This window comes from Catharus ustulatus, chromosome 4 (assembly GCF_009819885.2).
Source record: "Catharus ustulatus isolate bCatUst1 chromosome 4, bCatUst1.pri.v2, whole genome shotgun sequence".
NCBI classification, from domain to species: domain Eukaryota; kingdom Metazoa; phylum Chordata; class Aves; order Passeriformes; family Turdidae; genus Catharus; species Catharus ustulatus.
Window position 1 is genome coordinate 6649430 of NC_046224.1, and position 23521 is coordinate 6672950.

A 23521-nucleotide genomic window follows, 5' to 3' on the forward strand; every position below is an offset into this window, starting at 1 on the left:
TTATTTTTTATGAAGATCAATATAGCTGAAGGTTGGAAAAGCCCTGTCTGGTACTTGCAGTCCTGGATTCTGGCTGTCTCCAGCTGAAGCTGAGCTCAGCCATAACCACAATGCTGCTGGCAAATGCTATGAAAAGGAAATCTGCCTGAAATCAGAAAGTTTTTTCAGTACTTTCTCAGAGAAGGCAGCAGCAGGTCTGCTAAGTGCATTGGGGAAGCTGCAGCCAAAAAACAATCTGTAATGGGGGTGGGTGTGAAAGGAAACCTGAGGTTGTCAATCAAAGTTAAAAAGAACTGAATTTCCAGAGAGCTGGAAACACTATATAAAAAATAAGCTTTTTGGAGAAGACCACAAAAATACTCTTTCCGTGGAGATGGACAGAAAAAGGACAAGCAGATGGAGAAAGAGAAGGAACTGGGAGAAAAAAACCAGGTGATTTTCACAAGTTTGAAAGAGGTCAGTGGTCAGAGTTTCAGGGGATTGGGAACTCCTCCCAGAGCAAACACATATGTTGTGTTCTCAGTGTGCTGGCCTTTGTCAAACCAAGTAGGGACTTTGAAACTGCTGAGGTCTATATAAGATAATCTCATTTGCTTCTGAACAGGAATTTTTTTTCCTGCAAATTTCTACTGCATATTAAAAGTAAATTTTGGAAGAGGTTTTCAGTAAATGTCCATGAGGTACAAACAACCCTGAGAAAAAGAAAATGGTCACATGGGGAAAGCCCAGAGCAGAATTAAATCTCAGGTCTGACAGTGACTTTCAACACTAAAAAATGTACATAAATGTACATAAACCCACTGTACCTCTTACTGTAGAGCCACAAAGCCCAGGGATCTGAGGGGTCATTGTGTTAGGCAACATAAAATCGATAAGCAGTAAGTGCATTCCTACACTAAGCTGTTCATATCTGTGTAAGTAAATATATTACTAAACACAAAATTCAAATGGTTCTCTTATGAGGCTGATGCTCACAACTGAGAAGCCTCAATTGCCACTCAAAAAAGTTGCAGGGGTTCAACAGACATGAATAAAAACTGGAGACACATCTGGGAACCTACAAGTACTTTGCAACAACTCACAAGAACAGGGAGATCAGGAAGCAGAAGCACAGATTTACATTTACAAGGAGCATATGCTGGACATATATCTATCCCATTTTAGGGTACCTATATCATGTGGAAAAAGGCTGCTTGGTCTTTTGGCCTGTCAGCATCTCCTGACAGATGAGATTGTTCCTCAGCTGCCTCAGCCACATGGCTGCCCCTTGTTTAGCTTGACTTCTGGAACATAGGTGACTAAAAGCATAAGCAATATTCAAGATGAGCTGTGAATGTACCTGTAAGTCCCTAAAATGTTCTGAATTTTAAAATTACATTTGAAGTTTAAAATCATCAAACCACCTCTTAAAATCATATTTGCCTTTTTTTTCCTTCTTGAATGCATAATATGGACTACAGACTGACTTTGTAGAACCAGTTAGAACCCAACGCCTTTCCCATGGCAATTTTTAGATGATGAGTTTCCAGTGAATAACTATGATCTTCTTAGCTCCCAAGTAGCCCTGCAGAACTGAATTTCATCTCATTCCAGTTACTCTGGGGCTCAAAACAATGCCATTTTCTCTGTGTGACACCACTGTCCTCTGTCATGACAGATCCCACCCCAGTGCCACTGACAAGTTTGCTCAGCACAGCCCCAATCTCCATCCCACGGTCACAGATGCAAGTGCCCGTGGAATCTGAAGAAATTATCACATTTCTGAGTGCTCCCCAACACCTCAGCTACTCATCAATGATACTACTGCCCACCCAGGCCTTCCAGTGCAGGTCTGAGAGCAGGACGGAGGGAGGCTTTGTGTGGATGGTCTGTACCAGGAATAATGTGTCCAGCAGCACCAGGGTGTGGGCACTGGGGAGCCATACCTCGAGTGCTGTGCCCAGCTCTGGCCCCTCAGCTCAGGAAGGGCATTGAGGTGCTGGAGGGGGGTCAGAGAAAGGCAATGGAGCTGGGGAAGGGGCTGGAGCACAAGTCTGAAGAGGAACAGCTGAGGGAGCTGGGGGGCTCAGCCTGGAAAAAAGGAGGTTAAAGGGGCACTTTTTCACTCTACAACTCCCTGACAGGAGATTGTAGCCAGCTGGGTGTCGGGCTCCTCTCCCATGCAACCAGCGACAGGACGAGAGAACATGATCTTAAGCTGTGACAGGAGAGGCTTGGGTTGCACATTGGGAAGAATTTTTTTACAGAGTGACTGGACATCAGGGCTGCCCGGGGAGGTGGTGTCACCGTCCCTGGAGCTGTTTAAGGAAAGCCTGGAGGTGGCACTCAGTGCCATGGTCTGGCGGTGTTTGGTCATTTTCCAGCGATCCTGTGCCCCGGCAGCAGCGCCAGGCCGGGTCAGGCTCGGGCCGGGTCAGGCTCGGGCCGGGTCAGGCTCGGGCCGGGTCAGGCTCGGGCCGCGCTGCCAAGCCCGGTCCGCGCTGCCAAGCCCGGTCCGCGCTCCGCCCGCCCGGCCCGGCCCGCTCCGCCCCATCCCGAGTCCGCAGCCATGGCGGCCCGGCTGTGCCGGCTGCGGAGGCCCCTCACGGCCGCCTTCAGCAGCGCCGCGGCCGCGGGAGCCGGGCAGGCCCCGCCGGCGGAGCCGCTGACGGAGCGGCGGCAGGCGGGGGGCGTGCGGTGAGCGGGGGCGCCGGGGGCTGCGGGACGCGGCCGCGCTCGGAGCTCGCTGACCGTAACCCCGCTGTGTTTCACGGGTTTTGCAGCACCATCGTCCTGAACAACCCGCGGCGGCGGAACGCGCTGTCGCTGCCCATGCTGCAGAGCCTGCGGCGGGACCTGCTGCACGACGTCAAGAGCCGGGAGCTCCGCGTCATCGTCATCGCGGGTACCGCGGGGCGGGCAGGGGCGCACCCGGGGAGCGCGGAGCTGGAACCCAAACCGCGCTGGGAACAGCAGCGAACGGGGCCGGGAGGGCTCTGTGTTCCCCTAATGCTGCCGTGGGTTCCCGAGCTGCCTGCGCCCCGCAGACTTCCCTGACACGCTCTTCCTGTACACTCACCGCAGCTTCCCCTCTCCCGTGCTCTGTTACTCATTCCTAACTCGGCATTGACGACTGACTGGGGTTTTGTTACGCTTTAGGTTTCAGCCAACATGTCCAAGCACGAACACGCTTCAAAATGTCAGCATTTCAGTCGGGGTATGAGGATGTTTACACTCGGCAGTTAGGGTAATAGGTTTTAAGATTGTATGTAAAGAACACTTTAAACAAACAAACAAACAAAAGAGTTCTAAGAGTTTTCAAAGTAAAACATTAACATCCTCACATAGGGGTTCTGTGCAGGAGCGGGCAAAGCTAGGATGGCACTTGTTGCCCTGTTGACAGGTATAGACTGTGGTAAAAAACAGGGTTTCTGCAAATCAAGTGCTCAGCTTCCCTGCTCTGAGCCAGGATCAGCCTCGTCGTTGCCAGTGGTTTGTCAGAACTATTTCAAAAATATTCCAGTAAAGGAGAGACGACAGTATCAATACCACGGACACCCATGACCCATGGAAGTAAAACAGCCTCCCTCAGAGCCTGTTACAGTTTCATTCCGTTTGTATATTAAGCTGTAAAGTTCATAAAGATAATGAAACTTGAGCCGTACTTAAGCCATCTTTTTTTCCTCTGCTATTTTAAGACAGCCTTCCTCTGCCCCCCTTCCAGACATCTCAGATAAATTGGTTTATTACTTTAGGATCATGCTGTTTCTGATACATAGGGGAAAGTTCTGTGTATTAGGGCACACACAAGAGTGGAAGAGAGCTGATTTCACAGGGGTGAGTTTAAATATACATATTCCTCATTTCAAACAGCAGTTAAAAATTCTGAGAAACACGGAAGGCTCTTCTTTGGGAGTACAGTGCTCTGGGAGTTTGTGAGCACAATTGCGTTTGGTTTTTTTAGAAATTGCATGTTCCTATTTATTTCTAATTTCCCTGCTGAATAAAACACAAAAGAAGAAATTTCAAGGAAATAAAAGATTCCTCGGAGAATGCTTTGGGCTTTTAACACAGAATTTGCAGTGAGATTCAAATGCAGATGTAATTAATCTCCAGATATATACTGCCAACCCCATGAGTTGACTGACAATTGTGTGGTTATTTCTGGATAGATTGTGTCTCAATAATCTGAGTCAAAAGAAACAAATCCATAGGTTAGGTTTGGTCTGCACAGGTGTAGTGGAAATGTCACATCCATACAAATATCTGAGAAGTTCTGAAGGATTGGAAAGCATCACATTGGTTCATTCTAATGGCAGGTTGCATGACAAAACCATTGTAAAGACTGTGTACCTGTAAACAGTTTTAATCTTAGCAAATCCAAAGTTTAGTTCCTCAGAAGCCTCCTCTTTTGCTGCACAAACCCTGAATATGCTTTTGGGGGTTCTTTAGATGACATTTTAGTGGAGAAGACACTCCAACAACCCATCTGATCCTCCTGTAGCAGAATAACCTTTTTCTTTCTTTTTCCATTGACCTTCAACACCATGACAGAAAAAAATATTGATGCTTATTTAGTAAAAGTTAATAATTAATTCTGGGTACAATAAATAGAGACTAAGTATATTTATCAGTCTGACAGCAAAGCACTCCAGCTGATAAGTTTGTGTTGTACCAAGGAGCGTTTTGTGAACATCCTTACACAAGATTGGGATCAGAGGTGTGAAGTGCATTCTTTCTGACTGAATTAAGTGCAATGTAAGTAAAATGAGACCTTGAAAAGTGATAATGGGTGTTAGTGTGCTTAAATATTGCAGTGCAGCAATTTAAGGTTATCACAAAGCCCTGAAAGCAGTATTTTGGAATTCTGTTCAAAACTCCCTCCTCAAACTCCTTTTTGAACATTGACATGTTATTGACACCCCTATACCTGGGACATTGATATGCTGCAACCCCTGATTTCTTTATTAATTCAGACTGACTTTCCCTGAAATTCTTTGCAGCTGAAGGACCTGTATTTTGTTCTGGCCATGACTTAAAGGAACTGTCAAGTGAAGATGATGTGAAGCATCATTCCCAAGTATTTGAATTATGTGCAGAGGTAAGCACTTCTTCTTGAGTGCCTCTTCCTTTGCCTGGTGTTAAGAGCAAGCTTTGGTTTAAGGAGGGACAGGATTGGTCATCTGCTTGCTAAAGCACAGATTATTCCTTCAGACTCCTTGTTTTTTACTGCTCTGTTATTTTAATGCCTGATCCAGTGAAATTATGTTTTCCCTGGACTTCTCTATATGTAAACAGAAGGGCTAGAATGTGCATGTGTCCAACAATGGGCACAGTCAGGGTGTGTTCCTTAGTTTAGCCACTGTTCCTTGCAGATGAGTATTTGGGCAACATATTTTCTAAAAGTGTAGGATAACCACCTTCAAATCACTTGTGATCAAATGTTCCTTCCCAGCGTTTATTTAGTTAAAAGTTCAGGATCAGCTTAAACATCAAGTAGACAATGTGGAAGTAAGATCTGACTCACTGGTTGTCCAAGTTCTTGTTAAAGGCACAGGTCGGGAGGTGGGGAATTTAAAGTGAATCCTGGAGCCTTTGGAGAGAACACCAAATTCCCCTTTGATACTGGTGGAGCTAGAATTTGACCCCTAATCCTCCTCAGTATGACAACAGTGAGAACTTTGAAATCTTCGGTTCTAGGTCCTCCAGTACTAAGGATCTCTAAGGCATTGCCAAGCCCATATGTAAGGAATGCTGAAAAAGCCAGGTGTGAAAGCTACAGGCCCTTCATCATCCTTTCATCAGAAAGGAGCCGAGATCCAACAGTTTGGGGGTTTTTTGGTAAATAGAGAGGAAGGTACTTTTGATGGCTTCCAAAACAGGATTCCTGAATTTCCACACTGACCCCTGTCTTTTTTGCATGCAGGTTATGACTTTAATCCAGAAACTTCCAGTGCCAGTGATTGCCAAAGTAAACGGCTTGGCTACAGCAGCCGGCTGCCAGCTCGTGGCAAGCTGTGACATTGCAGTGGCAAGTGAGAAGTCTCAGTTTGCTACTCCTGGAGTAAACATTGGGCTGTTCTGCTCCACACCAGCTGTGGCCTTGGGCAGATCTCTTCCAAGAAAGGTAAGCTTCCTTTCCAGATATTCTTCATAATTTTGCAGAAAGTTGGTTCCCATCTTAGGAGTTTTAGTTTCACTCCCTGAACTTTATTTTCCTATAGTGCAACATTCAAAATACTTTATTTCAAAAGGCATCTCCATAACTCTTTGGACTGGGAAAAATAATAAAGGGTGAAGTCTTGCTTAGGAAAGGCAGCTTCCTACTGATGTGACTCCAACCAGCACGAGCTCGTCCCAGCAGCCCACAGGCTCAGCAATCCCTTTCCTTTCCAACAGACAGCTCAAGGCCTTTAGCCAATGATGTTCTCCCCTGAGGAGGAAACCCCTGCAAGTTCAGGATAACAGTCCCACCGAGGCATCAATTCTTGCCAGGCAATGACATTTCACTGCCAGCAGGATCTGCCTGGCTGTAGATCAAGATGCTTTAAATAGCATCTAAAACCCTCCTATACTGTCTTTCTGTTTTATTTCCTACTGATTGTGGCTGCACATCTCTCACTGCATAAAAAATAGTACAATCTGTAAAGCCAATTGGATTCATGCAGGCAGACGGTCCAAGCCCAGCAGGGCTCTGCTGAGATGCAGTGACTGAACTGCACACATCCCATTGCTGGATAAGAGCTTCAGCTTGAAATTTCCCATCTGCAGGGACATCCTGTTCAAATAGTGTCCGTGGGGGATTTTTCCAAGTCTGCTCTTGTGTGCAGTTGTAGCTGTTTCTGAATTAGTATTTCTGGGCTGTAGGATTACCTTTTTAAAATGTGTGGGAAATGCTTCTTTCTGTGCCACTTTTCAAAGCAATAAGAACATTCTCTACAGTTCCCAGCATTGCTGATTTTTACATTTTAACCAAAGAAGTTGCCATTTGTAGCTACCAGAACAAAGATGCTAATGAGGGTAATCAGCTCTCATGATTTGGGCATTAGTCAGTTGCCCAGGAGTCTTGGAAAACAATCTTTATTGATACATAACACTGGATAGTCACTGAGTATTTGGGGGATTTTTTAGTCTCAAACCTCAAGCACCAGCTGCTGGAAGCAGCAGGAGACTGAAATAATGTGGCTATAAAAAGTCTATATTTAAAACCACTCATACTAAACTTAAAACTGGGACAGGTGTTTTCAAAAACTGTACATATGCCCAACTTAAAATACCAAGTTCAGTCATTTGACTTTGTAGATTATGAACCTCTCTTTTAATTCCTACAGCAATCACTAGAGATTGTGAGCTTTTGAAGAGAAACCCAGGGGTGTCAGCCTGGGACAGCTGGCATCAGCAGGCGGGTTTGAAGAGACCAGCTTTAGACCCTGTCCTTCTCTTTGCTGAGACCTCAGCAGGTCCTTGGCAGTTTAAAAGACCAAAAGATTTAAATCATTTGTGAAAAAAAATAACTTGTACTTGAAGGAAGAGGCTGAAATTCCCCAAACAAAGCAAAGCACTGAGGCAGTTGAGTGGACTTAATACAGCATTTTTCCTTGTTCAGGTGGCACTGGAGATGCTTTTCACGGGTGAACCTCTCTCTGCCCACAAGGCGTTAATGCACGGGCTCGTCAGCAAGGTGGTACCAGAAGACAAGCTGGAAGAAGAGACCATGAAAATCTCTCAAAAGATATGTGAAAGCAGCAAATCTGTCCTGGCCTTGGGGAAAGCCACCTTTTACAGACAGATAACCCAGGACCTTGACACTGCTTACAAAATAACTACTAAGGTCATGGTAGATAATTTGACTTTGAGAGATGGGCAGGAAGGCATCGAAGCCTTTGTTCAGAAGCGTAAGCCTGTCTGGTCACACTCTCAGGAGGAGAAGAAATGAGTCCTGTCTCTAAACAAACCTAAACTGTGCTTTATGATTCTTCACGCAGTTGCCTTTGGGAACTATATTTTTATTCGTACTGAAAGTTAAATTTCTCTTCTTACAAATGCCAGACACAATAAATTTACTCTAAGTATGTAATAAATGTTAAGAAAAATGAAAGAAAATGAGTTTTCTTAGCAGTGGATTTAATCTGTGGTTTTAGAAGTAACTATGCTGCAAAAACCAGTTTAACATATCTCAGGTTACATAGGGAGTCACAGGGACTGAGAGGGAGCCCAGAACACCTTGTTCAGAGCCTCCCCTCCATAGTTCTGGATCAGAATTGCTATTTATTAATAGAGAATTGAAGGGCTTGGACACATTCCAGAGATTATGGTAGTAGGTATAATAAAGGATCCCAGGACTGTTTGAGTGCTACAGACAGAAGCCTGTAACACTGTTCATATCTTCCTGTGAACTGTATGTGTCAGCAGTTTGTCCCCCACAAATCCTGATTTCCCACCATCAGTTCAAGCACTTGTCCCAGCTCTAGAGAGTTTTGTTGACCCCAGGGATGATGAGCATGGGTTGGGGTGAAAGGCAGTGTACTTTTCAAGCTGGTGTGTTAGTTGGGAAGTCCATCCTTGTGCTCAAAGCTGGGCTTTTACCAGCAGTTCAGACATGGATTTAAAGACTTGACAACTTCCAAAAATAGGGGTTCAGGTGCTCCTCTGGGTAATCAGTTGCAACCCTCCAGGTGAATTTTTTATTAATGTCCAGTCTGAGCCTTGAAGCAGCATTTTCTGGCCATTCCCCCTTGTTGCATTATTTGGCATTATTGAGCAAGTTTAGTTCCATTATCTGTGTAACTCTCTTTAAGCAGTCAGAGGCTGCATGTAGACCACACTTAGATTCCTCTGTGCCAGACTGGCAAGCCCTGCTTCCTCCAGCCTCCCTGTAGGTCATGTTCTCTGGGTAACCAGTTTGGCACCCCTCCACTGGATCAGTTCCAGTTTCTCCAAATCCCTTTTGTACTGGTTGTGCCAAATCTGGGCTGTATCCTAAATATGGCCTCAGCAGATTTGAGCACAGAGCAAATAGGCCCTCCAAGGGCTGGTCTGTGAGGTGATGAGAGTGCTTGGATTCCAATCCCTTGGGAGCCCCTTTCCAGCAGGACTCTGCCCTGCCAGTCCACTCCTCACCTCTTTGGTATCCTGTACTGGTAATTCTTCCCAGGTGAAAAAACCTGCATTTCTCCCTTGGATCAGGCTTGGTTTGGATTGAAGCCATTTGGAGTGTCAGCCATTGCCCCAGTTTTGCAGAATCTGCAGATTTGCTTAGGATGTGTTATTGATGGCAGTACTGGATGAAAGGAGCCTTGGTATCAATCCATGGTGATCAGCATGGGATGACCTCCCAGCAAACACATTTTTCCTGAAGTTCCATGTAGCCAAATCATGAGGGCTCATCCATCTCATCCTTAAATAGACATCTAAGCAAGACCATGTGAATCACAGTATGGATGGGCCTTTTTTCTCTGTTGACAGTAGAAGCAGCCTAAAAGGCTTGGTGCAGACTTGGATGTTTTAAATTAGATCAAATTAATCCTACCTATGGCTACTAAAACACTAGATGTGGAAATATCAGTTATACATATACAGCCCCACAAAGCAAGTCCCTTTTCCATCTACAGTTTCAAAAAACAAAATTTTAATTTCTGCTGCAAGTTTTCATTTTAAGAGTGGAAACTTAAATTCACCATTAAACTATTCCACATTAAATGTGAAAAATGTGCATCGTTGGTACTAGCTGTTTTAAAAATACAATTTTTTATTGTTATCACCAGGAAAGATGGGCTAGTTTTTTACAAACTCACATGGTTTATATAGGTTAGAAACTGTTATGAACAATTATGAGATGGAAGAGTTAAATCTGGAGCCCAATAACCTTCATCATGTCCTTTCCAATGCAGTAAGATGCTGCACTTAGACTCTGTTCCCACACGCTGCTCTAAAAGCATTAGGAAAGAGTAAATTGTTTTTAAAAATATTTATATTTAATGGCTATCTTGCAACTACTCAGCAAATCTCAACTGGCTCTTTTGTTCCAGGCTTTTAGAAATAAGTACATTATCTGATTTTTGCAGAACAGTGCCCTTTCCAGCTAACTGCAATAATAAAATGGTTTCACTGGCCATCTTAAAGCATGAGTGACAGTTTAGATGAGCACACTCTTTCAGATATTCAGATATTCAGAAATTCTTCTGCAGTTGATTGCCATCTACACATTATTAACTCCACTCAGATCTTGAAGAGAAAATATATTTTTGTTTTAACTCAGTTTCCACAGTATTTGTACTATTTCATGTAGTAAAGTAATAATGTAATTATAGAATCATAGAACCCTCCTACAATGGGTTGGGTTGGAAGGGACCTTAAAGACCATCTAATTCCAACCCCATGGCTGAGATACCTTCCACTATCCCAGGCTGCTCAGAGCCCCATTCAGGCTGCCCTTCAATACTTCCAGGGATGGGGCATCCACAGTTTCTCTGGGAAACCTGTTCCAGTATCTCACCACCCTCAAATAAAAAAAATTCTTCCTAATACCCAATCTAAACCTACCCTCTTTCAGTTTCAAACCACTCTGCTTTGTCCTGTCAGTAGTGCTTTTGTAATTAGCAATCATCAGTTCTAAAAATGTTGGCATCCATGGGAACATTTCCCTCTTGCTTGAACACTAGACAGAAAAGCTTCAGAAGGTTTTATAACATTCTCACACTGGCCCCTGAAGACTGACAAAACAACTTAATTTTTCATTTCTGACTTGCATGGGCTTTTTATTTTTGCCCACATCTGCCCTTATTGTTTAATTTAATGGATTTACAGTCTATTCCTGGGAAACAGAGCAGTTCCAGAACTGTTAATTAAGTACTACAGCCAAGAAACAGCAAACCAAATGATAGATTGGGAGCCTTACCACCATGGTTATCTGCTGCCTGAGGGAAGAGTTTGTCCCAAAATAGCAAGGAGCCTATCCCTTGTCACCCCCTCCATTTTTATTAAAGAATCTCTCTGCAGCAAAGGCTGCCAGGTAATTAGCCTAGTTTCAAGTCAACCTACCAGCATGTGGCTCTGGAAACTAAGTGCAACTCCATCTGCACAGAGCCTCTAGGATGCAGCTTATCCTTGGAAATGACCAACAGGGACACATTTGCTATCCATATATACAGGAACAGCTGGAATGGAAACCAGTCATGATATGCAAGGAAGGAACTGCCAGCACAAATGGAACAAACTGCCTCACAGGAAAGCTTTGAGCCTTTACCTGGAAATTTTAGATAAGATACAAAGGCAAAATCTAGAGGATATGATCATATCACTTGTGATGTAGCTTCAGCCCCTTATGAACAAGGCAAATGAAAAGCCAGTGAGCAGTGACAAATAACACATGGCACAAGATTATTCCTAATTCATGGACCAAGCAATGACCTGCCTCACCACATCTCTTGGGGAATATGTACTGAAAGTAGAGTTAAATAGAGGACTTGGGTAATGGACAAGGTATTTATACCCTGTGTGCTCCACAGAGCCCAAGAACAGTTTATATAAGCTTTTATATAAACTTCATGGAGTTTCCTTAAGGCCATCCAACCCAGAATTCAGCAGCCTGGATAAGAATTAGTTTGGGGTTGGTTTGAAGTCATCTCCTGTAGCTGTGGAGGAGAGAGCTTGAAATAATGTCCTACAAAGCCCCAAAAAGCTGGACTAAACTAACCATTTAGCTAATATTAAAAATACATGGCTATCTCATTGGCAGGAGTCAGCATCAGAGTTTTTACCACCTAGCTCATGATTTCTGAGCATTTGGATGGCAGCACCGTGTCCTTCACAGAATTGCCTGTGGGTAATTCCTGTGTTGTCATTCCTGTATTGCAGATGGGGAAATTGAGGCCAAATGTGTCGTGCCTGAGGTCTTGTGGTGAGCCTGTGGCACTGTGGCAGTAGCACTTGGAATGCTGACACCTGCTCCTTGTATTTCTTCAGCAACAAAGTTTTCAGTAAAATCAGCAGAAATGCAGGACGACAGCATGCCCTGAAGTGACTGCAAAGGCTTCTGAACAGGAATTATGAGCCACTGCATCAAAGGCCTCTTGCTTGACATTTATTGGCTTTTTGATGAATGTTGGGGTAATTCTACTGTCAACAGTTTCTCATTAGGAGCCTGGCAATGTACTTTCTGACCATTATCTTTCTCAATATCACACTGGGTTGCTACAAAGAGCAGGGATTTTATGTCAAACCCATCTATCTCTGTAGCTGCAAACTTTCCTAATAATTCTACATTTAAATAATCTCATGGAAAAGCTGGCTGCTGTATCTGAGCAATAAGGAGACTAGACAAATGGTTAAATTTCCATCAGGACCTAAAGCTATAGAACAAATTTCATACTGCAATGAGTAGGATTCATTTCTCTTGATTCCACTGGCATTGCACCTCAATTATACTAATTCTGAATTTCACTGCTGAATAATGCATTCTCATCCTGCTTTAGTGTATGGGATCCTCTCCACAGTATGATGTATCATCTCCTGGCTGCTTATGGTCAATATTAGGAATTATTTTTGTCAAAATCACAGATATTCTAAAAAGAAAATACCCCTAATACCACTGTGTATTTGGAAAGGGGGAAAGAGTTCATTCAACTTTAATGTGCCCAACTGTAGTAATTTTCATGCTATGAGTTTTAAAGCATTAACACTTATTTTAAATATTTGTATCCTGGCAGTGGGAACATCATAGGGCTATTGTATATTTTATTGATTATGGTTGTTATAGACAAAGAAATTAAAACAGAACAGATGATAATTAATGGAATTTCTACTCCTAAAATGGGTTTGATTCATGAGTAATGTTCATAAGCTACTTAATATGAGAGACTAATTTTCCCTCCTAGAGGCAGGGTGGTGTTTTCAGCCTGCAAAAACCAAGACTTACAATGCTGTGGACTCTAACTAAAAATAAACTTTCCCACCAACCCTTTAGCCTCACTTTCATGGCAGTGCAAATTAACCTGTTTGATTTAACACAGATTTAGGTCTCAATCTCATCCAGCATACCTGCTGAGGGAACATCCCCTCCCAGAAATGCAGCACAGGTATGGATGGCAGTGTCTGAGTCTGTCACTCGGCTCGTTAGAGCCCTGTCAGGAGCTCTGATGTAATGGCCGTGTCTGAGGGAGCAGAAGCAGCTCTGCTTCCTGAAGGAGTTTTTAAGGACACATTCCCTGCAATAAGGGAATGTTGACATTCAGGCTGCCTCAGCTGCTGATGCCAGAGAAGGCGTGAGGTCTTCCAAAGTGGCACTCAGGTTTTATTCCAGACCTGTCCTCCTATAAACAATTACAGTGGATGAAATCATGTTTGGAAAGATGAGTGATGTTTTCCCTGTCCACTCTGCCCTGTCAGCATCAAGGATAAAGTGATATATGTACCTGCTTTGGTCTTCTCCACTTCCTGGCCCAAAATCATTCTCAGTGTAGACAGTGAGTGATGCTTCTGGAAAGAAACAATAAAGAATTAGTAAATCATATATAGAACTCGGGGAAAGGAAAAAAGGAAATGAACACATGAAGTCATTCTCCTAATGTGGTCTTCAGTCTAGATATGAATATTTTGTTTCTTGTACCTGTTTGATGAAATACAGCCTTCATGCCAATACAACTTTATCATCTGTTTGTTTAAGAGAGTCAATCCTATTTTAAAAATCCCCTTTCTGAATATCCAATGAATAGGATATTGTATAAATATAGACATGGTGAATAATTCTGAGTTAATTTCCCTTCTCTTTCAGGACCTCACTAGTGTGCTTTTTCTTTGTTTGTTTGTTGGTTTGGTTTTGAGACCTCAGTGTGAAGTCAGAACTTTTACTCTGTTTTTTTCTGCCCCTCCTTGGGGTTTAATTTTGTTTTAATGAATGCTGAGATTCTTACATGACCAAAGTAATCATTTACATGGGTCCATAAATCTGAGACATAACAGATAGAAGAGCAGGGTAATGAGAGAATTTGGCTCTCTGAAAGAAGGCCCAGCAGGAGAAACACAGAGGTGCTCTCCAGTGCACCCACACAGAGGACTGGAAAACTGACCTAATTTACTCCTTTTTCATTGGGACCATGCAAGGATGATCAGCCCCTTATTCATTAGCCCAAGACTATTATTAATTATCAATACCATTAATTATTTTTACAGTTGTTCTAATTCATGCTATAATCTATTTAATAAAATGACAGCACTAAAGTTCAGGAATTTAGATTTTGATATCTCCTCCCCACAAATGGGCTTGGAAATTGGTCTGAGTCACTGAAATCAGAAGCCTTTGCTGCTTGAAATGGGGAATTACATTTATCTAGCAGCAAGAGAAGACTTCATCCTTTTATAATGCCTATGAAAAAACACTTAGTCCCTACTATGTACTCATCACAGTAAAATGGAAGTTGTCAAAGATAAAAGTCCTTTTTCTTTACTGTCTGTGGATGTTCCTGTAGGCTTTTAGTCTTTTTCCACATGAGCATTTATTCAGAGCAAGCAGCCCAAGAATATTCCATTGACAGCCTGAAATCTTTATGAGGTACTGGATGGTTGAAATGCAACACCAATTTATTCAGCACTCATAACAAACACAAACAGTGAATTTACCATGGGAAAAGTTGGGAAAGACCTCAGTGAAGTTCATGGGCTAAAAACCCACCTGTCAAATGTCCTAGACCTTTCTGACCCATTCACTATAATATTTAAATGTATTTCTGTACATAATTTGTTAGATAATTTTAAAGCCCTGGACAAAACAAACAAACTTCAGACAAAACAAAACCAAAACAAATAAAAAACTCTGATTCACTTCCTGGCTTTCTCACAAAACTCCACTCTTTGAGCACTCTTGACCTTGGGCAAACTGAGAGAGGCAGAAAAGAAATGTGACTGTCCAGTCCAAACTTCTGTTTATCACAAGTCATTGCTTCTGCTTGCTTTATCCCCAGACAACATTTGAATTGTAGCTTTGAGTGAGCTAAGGAATTATCTAACCTCGTGATTAAAAAAAAATTGAAAAGCAAAAAAAAAGAAGATTCCAACAGTGTAATCCATTCTCCTTGCAGTCAGGACTTGTGCTTTATTTCTGCTTTTAATTAACCTGACTTCCAGCAGGGAACCAGAGCTGCCTTTTTGTGGGCTCAGGTAGAGACTTTCAGTATCTCAGTGACTTACAGGTAAGATGGGGCTGATCACTGGTTTTTTTCACTATGTTTTATTTAAGTTGTCCCTGTACACCATAACCTCTACACGGGAAATTTGGTTCTCACTCCCTGTACACTCCATTCCTTGTATAACAGCTTATACAGGACTTGCCTTTGATGCAGAATGATTGATATGTAATTGATTGATCGATTGATTGACTGACATGTGTAGCAGCTAAGTTACGACAGTGAGGAAGGACATTAAAAAATCAAGCAATAAACCCCAAAAATCTGTGTCTGAAGGAAGGTCTTTCAGTTTCTGCAGATCCCCAGACCTCGTTGTTTGCCGTGGAAGAGAAGGCAGTCGCTCTGCAGTGAGGACACCGCACCCGAGCTGTCGGCAGAGGGCAATGGCAGCTCGCAGCTCGCAGCGGCTCCCGGACCTGCGCCAGGCCGGTGCCAGCCTTGTTTTATAATGGACTGCTCCCAGGGAACGAGCCCCGGCTTTATTCTGAACAGCACGAGTCAGAAAGTAGCCCCCGCAGCCCCGTAAGTTAGGAGTCTAAGCTTTCTTCTCCCACTTTTCCCCACTGATTACATTGGAGGAGTAATTGCAATCTGATTCAAGACAGACAACTTGGTAAAAAATCCGAGGGAGATCTTTGGAAGCAAGAGGAGACCCTGTTCTGCTTTAAGGAACACATCTGTGAGCAATACAGCTGTGTCTGGGCAGCTGGACCATTCAGCTGAGCACCGTTTGGGAAAGACTGACTTGTTCTGGCTTTCCTCAGGAGTCTTAACTTTAGATCCAAATGGGTCTGTGTAGAAAGAATGGTAAGAGGTTCTGGATGGAACAAGTGATTCAGAAAGACCTCCCAAGGAGGCTGTGTCAGCATGCCAGGTGGAAGAGGTGAGTGAAGTGTGACAATGATGCTTTCATGCCTCAGGCTTTCAGGAATAGGATCCAGAGCATGAGCCTCCCAGCCAGAGCTCAGCCTGCCAAAATCTCAGTGCTGCCTCTTCCACCCACCTTAACAGGTGAACTAAGTGGCACCATTTCTTCTCTCTGTGACTCAGTTTCCCCAGCTGTAAAGGAAGTTCTAAAGTTCTATGTGACACACTAAAAGCAGTGAATGATAAGAATTAATCAACTGTGCTACTCACAGCTTGGTGATGAACTAATGTTCTTGTCACTGCTGTCCCAGAGTCTGCTGGGCAGAGAAAAAGCTGCTGAAGGTGTTAGTCCAGATGGACTGTAAATGCCAAGGCACAGGAGGAGCTGTTGAAAAACAAAAAATTTCTCTCAAGTCCTCTCCCAGCAGGAACAATATTCCAATTGTAATGCAGATACCCTACCAAGTCATTCCATCCCTCAGGCCAGGTGAGCACTCTGCTAGTCTGTGAAGGTAATCATTACACTGTTGTAAATACGAACAAATACAAATGCCAGGTGCCTCTATCTGAGCCTCAGTTTTACTCCTGGCTTCATGAAAAGTAAGAGATGATATTTTCAGTAACTGTAATTTCAGGGAACACTGGTTATCAGTCAATTCTCCCGAGATTCCCATACGGTAGAAGAAGGATGGGGAGCACATTCACTGTTCAAGGCACCACAGTGAGGGAAATCTACAGCTTCAAACACCAAAAGAGCCAGTACAGTGGGCTATGCTGGAGCAGCAGAGGAATTCAAACAAACAACATTGAACTACCAGCTCTGGAATGCAGTGAACCCAGCCAGGTCAACAAGAACACCGATAATGTGGCAAGTGGGGTCCAGCCCCGGCCAAGCCATGGCAATGAGCTGCAGGTTATGCCAGCTTTGTGCCCAGCAGCTTCTGGACAACTCTCACCAGTGGACTGAGTGGAAGATGTAATTTAACTGCTTTGCCAGTTTTCACTACAAAGGCTCCACTCAGACCAGTCAGACGTGATTCAACACCTTTTCCACCAGACAGAGTCAGCCCTGCTGCGCAGGTGTGCTCCCACAGAGCCACGGCAGGGGTGACCTGTACTCTTGGATTTGTTTTCCTCCCTGCCACTTTTGAGCTTTCCCTGACTGGGAAAAGCTGGTTCAGGCAGGAGCGATTTCAGACTGTGGCCATCTATAGCCACAGATATTGAGCCACCACCAGCAACATCTCTAAAAGCAAACAACTGAAATTTTGGAACAAAAAGCAAATGTTACCTCAGAGTGATAAGTAACAGTAACAACAGACCTGGCAAGACAACATTTTAAGCCAAAAATATGCTGAATGAATACTTTTGCAGCCTGTTTTGAATCTTTCCTTCAACAAAGTTAAAGTGTTGGTTTTAGGAAAAAACATTCAGAAAATCAGTTTTAAGCAAAGGGGTTTTTTCTTCTTAACTACAAACACATTTTGAAAGGTTTAAATGAAAGTTTATGTAAGTATTTCCATATAAATTAAAAAAAAAAACAAACCAAAACATTCATGTGGACAGAGCATTCCTGTTTAGGCAGTGGTTGGTTCCATGCAGGATACAAAAATAGCTGGTAATATAAGTGTATAAGGGATGCCATTAAGAAATCAGGTGCTAATGAGACTACTCGGGCCTGAATCACAACTGCCTGTGGCTATTCCATGACAGCTCTTCCAGGAGGTGTCTCCAGCAGCCATGAGTCAGATCCCTGCCTCTGCAGGAAACTCCCTGCAGAGGAGCTGCCAAGTATGTCCTTAAAGGCAAAGGAACCAGGATCTTCTCAGGCTTTAGCACTTCCAACTGCAAGAACAGGTCACAGAGGCAGCTTGGAGTACGTGTGGATAACAGCAGCCTGAGAAGTCTCTGTGCACTGGCATGAGCAGGAACCAGCAGCACTGTAAAGGTACAACAGATGGCTGTGAGCCAGGTGTGTTCCTGTTGGTCCTTGAATTGATGTTGGCTCTGACACTCTTGTGATCTTGAACACAGGCCTAGAGGACAGACTCTTCACTGCCTGAATTAAAATCTTGCCCTCAGTTACCCTAGGCAAGGTTAATGACTATAATTTATTAAAAGGTCTATAATGACTTGTTAAATGATGTTGAAAATGGTAGTTCTGTGAAAACAAGTTACAAAGTGTCCTGACAAACAAAATGTTTGCCCTGTACTTGCTTTCAAATGGAACATAGCAGTTAAAAGTAATCCATTTGTCACTTCTGGGGCGCCAAGAACAATGTATTAACTATATACATTTGCATCTACCACACACATCCAGGTGCCCTATACTGTTCTCTTGGTGATGGTTTCCTTCCCATCATCTGCACTGCATGGACTTGACAAAAACAGCACCTGCAGTGGAGTCTGCATGGAAAGCACCAAGCACCACTGTGAGCCACCTGAAGAATCCATAGGCACTACCACCCGAGAGGAAGGGATTAAAGCACAGGTGACCTCACCTCTTCTGTCTGTGCTGATGTTAGCTTTCATAGCTATTGAAGAAGAATTTGGTATTACAAACTGGCAATGTTTCTTTGGTATTTAGCATTTGCAAGGGACCCTGCATGGCTGGAACTCAAAAAAGCCTTCAACATTCAAATTATTTTCTCCTGTTCCCAGGGTCATTCTCTCTCACTACCCTGTTGCAAATCTCTTGATATCCTGTGTCTGAAGCTCAGGTCACCAGCCAAAAATGATATCCAAGCCCAGAGCTAATTGTCTAAGCTCCTTCTACAGTTATAAAGAGGAAGAAAAGCTTCAAAAGATCAAAATACCCGAAATGCTGGGAGGTACAAAGCTGCCTCCCCACAGCTCAGCTAGGGAATGGATGCCTTAGAGCATTTGACCTTCATCAGGAAGCTACTCAGGAGCCTGACATGTTGTCCTGAGCCCAGAAATATTTTCAAGAGTAGAACAGGGAGACTGTTGAAATCCACAGAAGTTTTTAGAAATTTTTTTTCATGCTATTTGCACTTATATGTAGTGACTTTGCACTTATTTAATGGCCCAAGTATTGCTTTTATCTTGATATAAGGCTTATTTGGTTACTTCTTTTCTTCCTAATTTGGGAAGGCTTGTCCCATTCCAGTTTGAGAGATGCACATGGTAGCACTGTCCTGACCTCAGAACAGAGCTGTTAATTCAAGATCTGGTACTGGTTGTCTCACTGCCTCTTCCATCTGTCTTTGCACAGCATCAAGGAGGAAAAGGGATAAAAACCCAGCAGTAACAAATGTGCTTTCATTCCTTGCTTTCATGGGTGAGATTTCCTTTTTATGGAGAGATTGCTCAAATTATTTACTATTGGAGACTGATATTTTTAATGGGACCTTCTTCCACCAAAAGAACAAGTTATTCTGTAAAAAAGCCAGTTCTTTGCCTCTGCCAGCTGCAGGCAAGCACAAAATTACAAAGCACTCACTTAGATGAAGTGAATACTTCATTAAACAATTAAGCAATAAGGCAGAACAAAGGCTGTGGTTTCCAGGCCCTTGTTCTGTAATTGTATCCTGGAGCATTAGGAGAACCACTGCTCAAACACAGGGTTGCAATTTAGGTTAGGATTATCCTCTAATAGCCTTGTCCTGTGGGATTAGGGGCTTGCCACGATGGGGAATTATTTTATCCATCAATGGCAATGTAAAATACATGATTTCTCCCTGAAGATCTGCAGGTAAGGCTTTCCATCCCTCTTTCCTCCTTTCATCTTCTTGTTGTAGTGCCTTGAGTAGAAACTTTTATCTCTGCTTTCCCTTTCTAAACCATGAAGGGTATCCCCCAATCCAGTTTTTATGGAGGTACAATCACAGAATCCAAGTTCACAAGTAAATATCCCTGGGTGTCCCCAAACACACTGTGGACACTCTGAGCTTGAGGGACACTGAGGATGGAAAATGTGAGCCACTCTGTTGGACAAGGTTAAGTTTGTGCTGAAGTGTTCACCTCATAGAGCACATGTAGCCAATGGACTTCACGGAAACTGAGAGGCTCCTGAAGAGATAAGGCAGAAGTGGGTTTTGATGGCTGATAAGCAAAGACTGTTTGGATTGCAGATGAAATTTAAATGTCTAAAGTCCATCTATATTCTGCTACAGAAGTCTAAACCCCTTTTCTGATCTAGTAAAGGCCTGATTCAGCTCCTAATGAAATTACTGGGATTTGTTCCGCTGACTTGAAGTTGACCCTGCGCAGAGCCCCCAGCCCCACCAGAATTCCTTTCCAGAACATCCTGAATGATAATGTCAAGTCCTTCCCTCAAACATGATCTACAGGGAACCCCTCCATCCTGCTATCCTCCTCCATAAACCATTCAGTCCTGCTGAAACAGAAAATACAGCTCAAATGCGAAATACAGCTTGCTGTATCACAGGACACTCTGTCCTTGGGAATTGGAATTAAGATCATCCAGGCACATATCATGGCCAATGGAATACCATTAGAAGAATTAACTTTCTGTTCTGAGGAATCAAACCAGAAATTTTTAAAAATAAAGAAAAAAATAAACACAAAGGGTAAATAAAATAAAAAAGCACAAACTACAAAACCCCACAGCAATTTAAAAAGACAGGTATATTTCCAAGTATATGTATTTTATGCTGTTTCAGAATAAATAATTTTCTGCATTTCTTTGATTCTAGTTGCACTTCTCCCCTTTGGAAATAATGCAATAAATATTTAATTCAATTCAGTGACATATGTCTCCATTCCCCACAGGAAAAAAAGTTGCATTAATTTCAAACTCACTGACACTGGAAAATAACCAGTTGTTTATACTCGTTGGGACATATGGGAGAACAAACTTATCATTAAATGTCAGAAAACATATGTTTTAAATAGCAGAAGCCAAGCAACAGCTATTAAAATCAGGCCACTTAACCAGATACTGCAACACCAGTAGAAAGCTGTCCCACCCCCCTCTAAATAAAACACAGGAAAAGGGAAGTGTTTGCTCCCAGAGTAGGATCTGCTGAAGGAAAAGATGAATGATTAGATCTAGTAGAGGATTTAAGATCCGAAACTAGAATTCAAATGAAAGTGAGATACTGAGTGCCAAAAATACACTCCAGCTCCCCTTTCTCTCCCCCCAGATGAACTGCAAAGCCTGAAGGCAGCACAACTCATTAGGGAACTTACTCTTCCTCTGCAGCCCTCTCCTCATACCTGCAAATCTTGTCTCACCGGTGAGGTGCACTAACACCAGAAGTAAGGAGAGGAGTGAAATTAGGTCTGACTTCCTAGACAACTCCCTGGTATGCCTGTGAGATCAGGCAAAGAAGAAGGAGGGGCATGGCTTCATGGAGAGAGAAGCAGAAAGAAACCACAGAGGCAATAGTGAGAGTTCTGGGGAATGAGGGTAGGTCCTGAGGCATGAGTGAGATGGAGGTGCTGCTGGAGGAGGTGGAAGGGATGGGGGACAGTGAGCTGGCCTCTGCAGTGCAGGGAGGAGAAAAGGTACTGAAGAGGGAAGGGACAGCAGGGAATCTGCATATCCAGAGGGCAGAAGGAAGACTGTGAAGGTTGGTTGGAGAGATGTTAATAAATACAGCTCACAGTGCCTCCAGCTCTGCTTCTGTACAGGCAAAGAACCACAGCACCTTAGGGCCATTTCTCAATTAATTTCTAACATAACCTGGAAATTAGATATTCTTGTGGCTTAATCACAAGGGCTAAACACTAAAGGTGTTCCTAAAGAGCACCAAATAAATACTTGACTGTCTCTGCTCTCCACAGATCCTATCTTGACTGTTTTTCACAGCAAGTGATGGTATCTCAAGTGCTGGTCTAGGAAATGCCCATCTAGAAGACTCCATTGTCTCTGAACCACCAGACTGTTCAAACTCATCTCTCACTCTCCACACACCTACCCTGTACCCAGGGCAGGGATGGAAGTTGCTTTCTGCAGCTCAAAGATATTCCTGTGCTTAAAACAGTGGATCTGGTTTTAGATCTGTCTCCCTCAACCTAAAGTTTTTGTCCCACAGCAGTCAGTCCAAACAAAATGCAAAAACATCTGGGTAAAAAAAAAAAAAAGATACTAGCATCTCCCAAAAATAATCACTGAATCATAGAACAGCCCAGGCTGGAAGTGACCTCAAAACATCATCAAGTCCAGTCTTTCATGGAGCCTTGATGAGATTATGTAGCACCTGTCCAGTCACATCTTGAAAAGCTCCAGCTCTTCCTGGTTCCTTGGGGAGTTGTTCCAGTGAGTGACTGTTCTCACCATAAAAAATGTTTTTCATATGAAAATGAAACCTCTCCTTGAGCAGCTTGTACTCATTGTCACTTGCCTTCTCCTTGTGGCTCCTCGAGAAGAGAGAGCCTCCACTCTCTTTGTAGTAACCCTTTAAGTGCTGGAATACTCTGAGAAGGTCTTCCCAAAGTCTTCTCCAGGCAGAAAAGACCTATTTGGTTCTGTCTTTCTTCACAGGGTAAGCTCTCCTGCCTTTTGATCATGGTGACCCTTCCCATCTGACTGTGTCTTGAATTGTATAGACCAGGACCAAACACAATGCTCCAGGTGTGACCTGGCCTCTAATGGGTTCTTGGGTTATGTCGTCCCAGGTGGAGGACCTTGCCTCTCGTTAAATAAACAGTTCTTGCTAGTCCACTCTTCCAGCCCTTCCAGGTGCCTGCAAGATAGCTGTCACTTCTCACACGTCCACCTCACCACCCAGTTTAGTTTCATCAGCAAACTTGGGGAGGGAGCTTTCAATCTTGTCTTGTTGGTTTTAAACTGTTTCACTACACAAACCTGCCTGACCACAAAACAAAAGCCACAGAGTTGGCAGGAGGGAGGCAGCAGTGACATCTGGGCTGGGATACTTAACTGCTACTGAGTCACAGGCAAAGCCCCAAGTTTTGGTTACTGCAAGTTTATCTCATTGCTTGGAAATGCATTCTGCCAGCTGGGCACTGAAAAGCAAGGAGTGACACTGAAGCTTTCCTTTGGCTCTGGCTGTAAGTCCCCTGCCAAAAAACAGAAGTGGTCAATCATGGGGAAAAGTTGTATGAATCAGTCCCAGAGCACGTTTCATGTGGGATTACTGATTGTAAACAATAATAGTGACCTGCTGTTGGCACAGTACTTTGTACAACAAGCCAGGCTCTTGTCTGGAGGCTTCCTATGGCCACTGTAATACAAATAACAAGTCATGATAATACCATATTTATCACAACACTATGTCAACCATAATGACTGTAAATGTAACCTGACCTTCACTTTGGCTAAACCCTCTTTCTTTCATGGTTATCTCCTATCTCAGTACACATTTATTTCCCTATTTTGTCTGTTGCCTGTTCTTTTACTTTACACACACTGCCTCACGCAAGGGGCTTTCTAAGCCTACTGAAATTCAAGTAAATAATAGATAGCTTCCCATCAGTCTATCTTTTCTTTCTGACTGCTCAGTTCTACCAATTCTTATCAAATCTGGGACCCATAAAAAAAAAGA

The 23521-nt window shown here is 43.2% G+C and overlaps 1 protein-coding gene across 1 annotated transcript; it reads left to right on the forward strand.

Annotated features, from left to right (window-relative positions):
- Positions 1-2548: 2548 nt before the first annotated feature.
- Positions 2549-8082, forward strand: ECHDC3 (enoyl-CoA hydratase domain containing 3). The gene is made up of 5 exons (XM_033058214.1): positions 2549-2676; positions 2763-2884; positions 4983-5080; positions 5906-6106; positions 7586-8082. Exons 1-5 carry the CDS (start codon positions 2549-2551, stop codon positions 7913-7915), a joined length of 879 nt encoding a protein of 292 aa, XP_032914105.1. The 3' UTR covers positions 7916-8082.
- Positions 8083-23521: the final 15439 nt, after the last annotated feature.

What these genes read in the sequence shown, in the direction of transcription:
- ECHDC3 (XM_033058214.1), top strand. Translation starts at nt 2,549, where the DNA reads ATGGCGGCCCGGCTGTGCCGGCTGCGGAGGCCCCTCACGGCCGCCTTC. An exon ending in TATTTGAATTATGTGCAGAG is followed by an intron (nt 5,081 to 5,905) that starts GTAAGCACTTCT and finishes TTTTGCATGCAG; the next exon opens with GTTATGACTTTAATCCAGAA. An exon ending in GCAGATCTCTTCCAAGAAAG is followed by an intron (nt 6,107 to 7,585) that starts GTAAGCTTCCTT and finishes TTCCTTGTTCAG; the next exon opens with GTGGCACTGGAGATGCTTTT.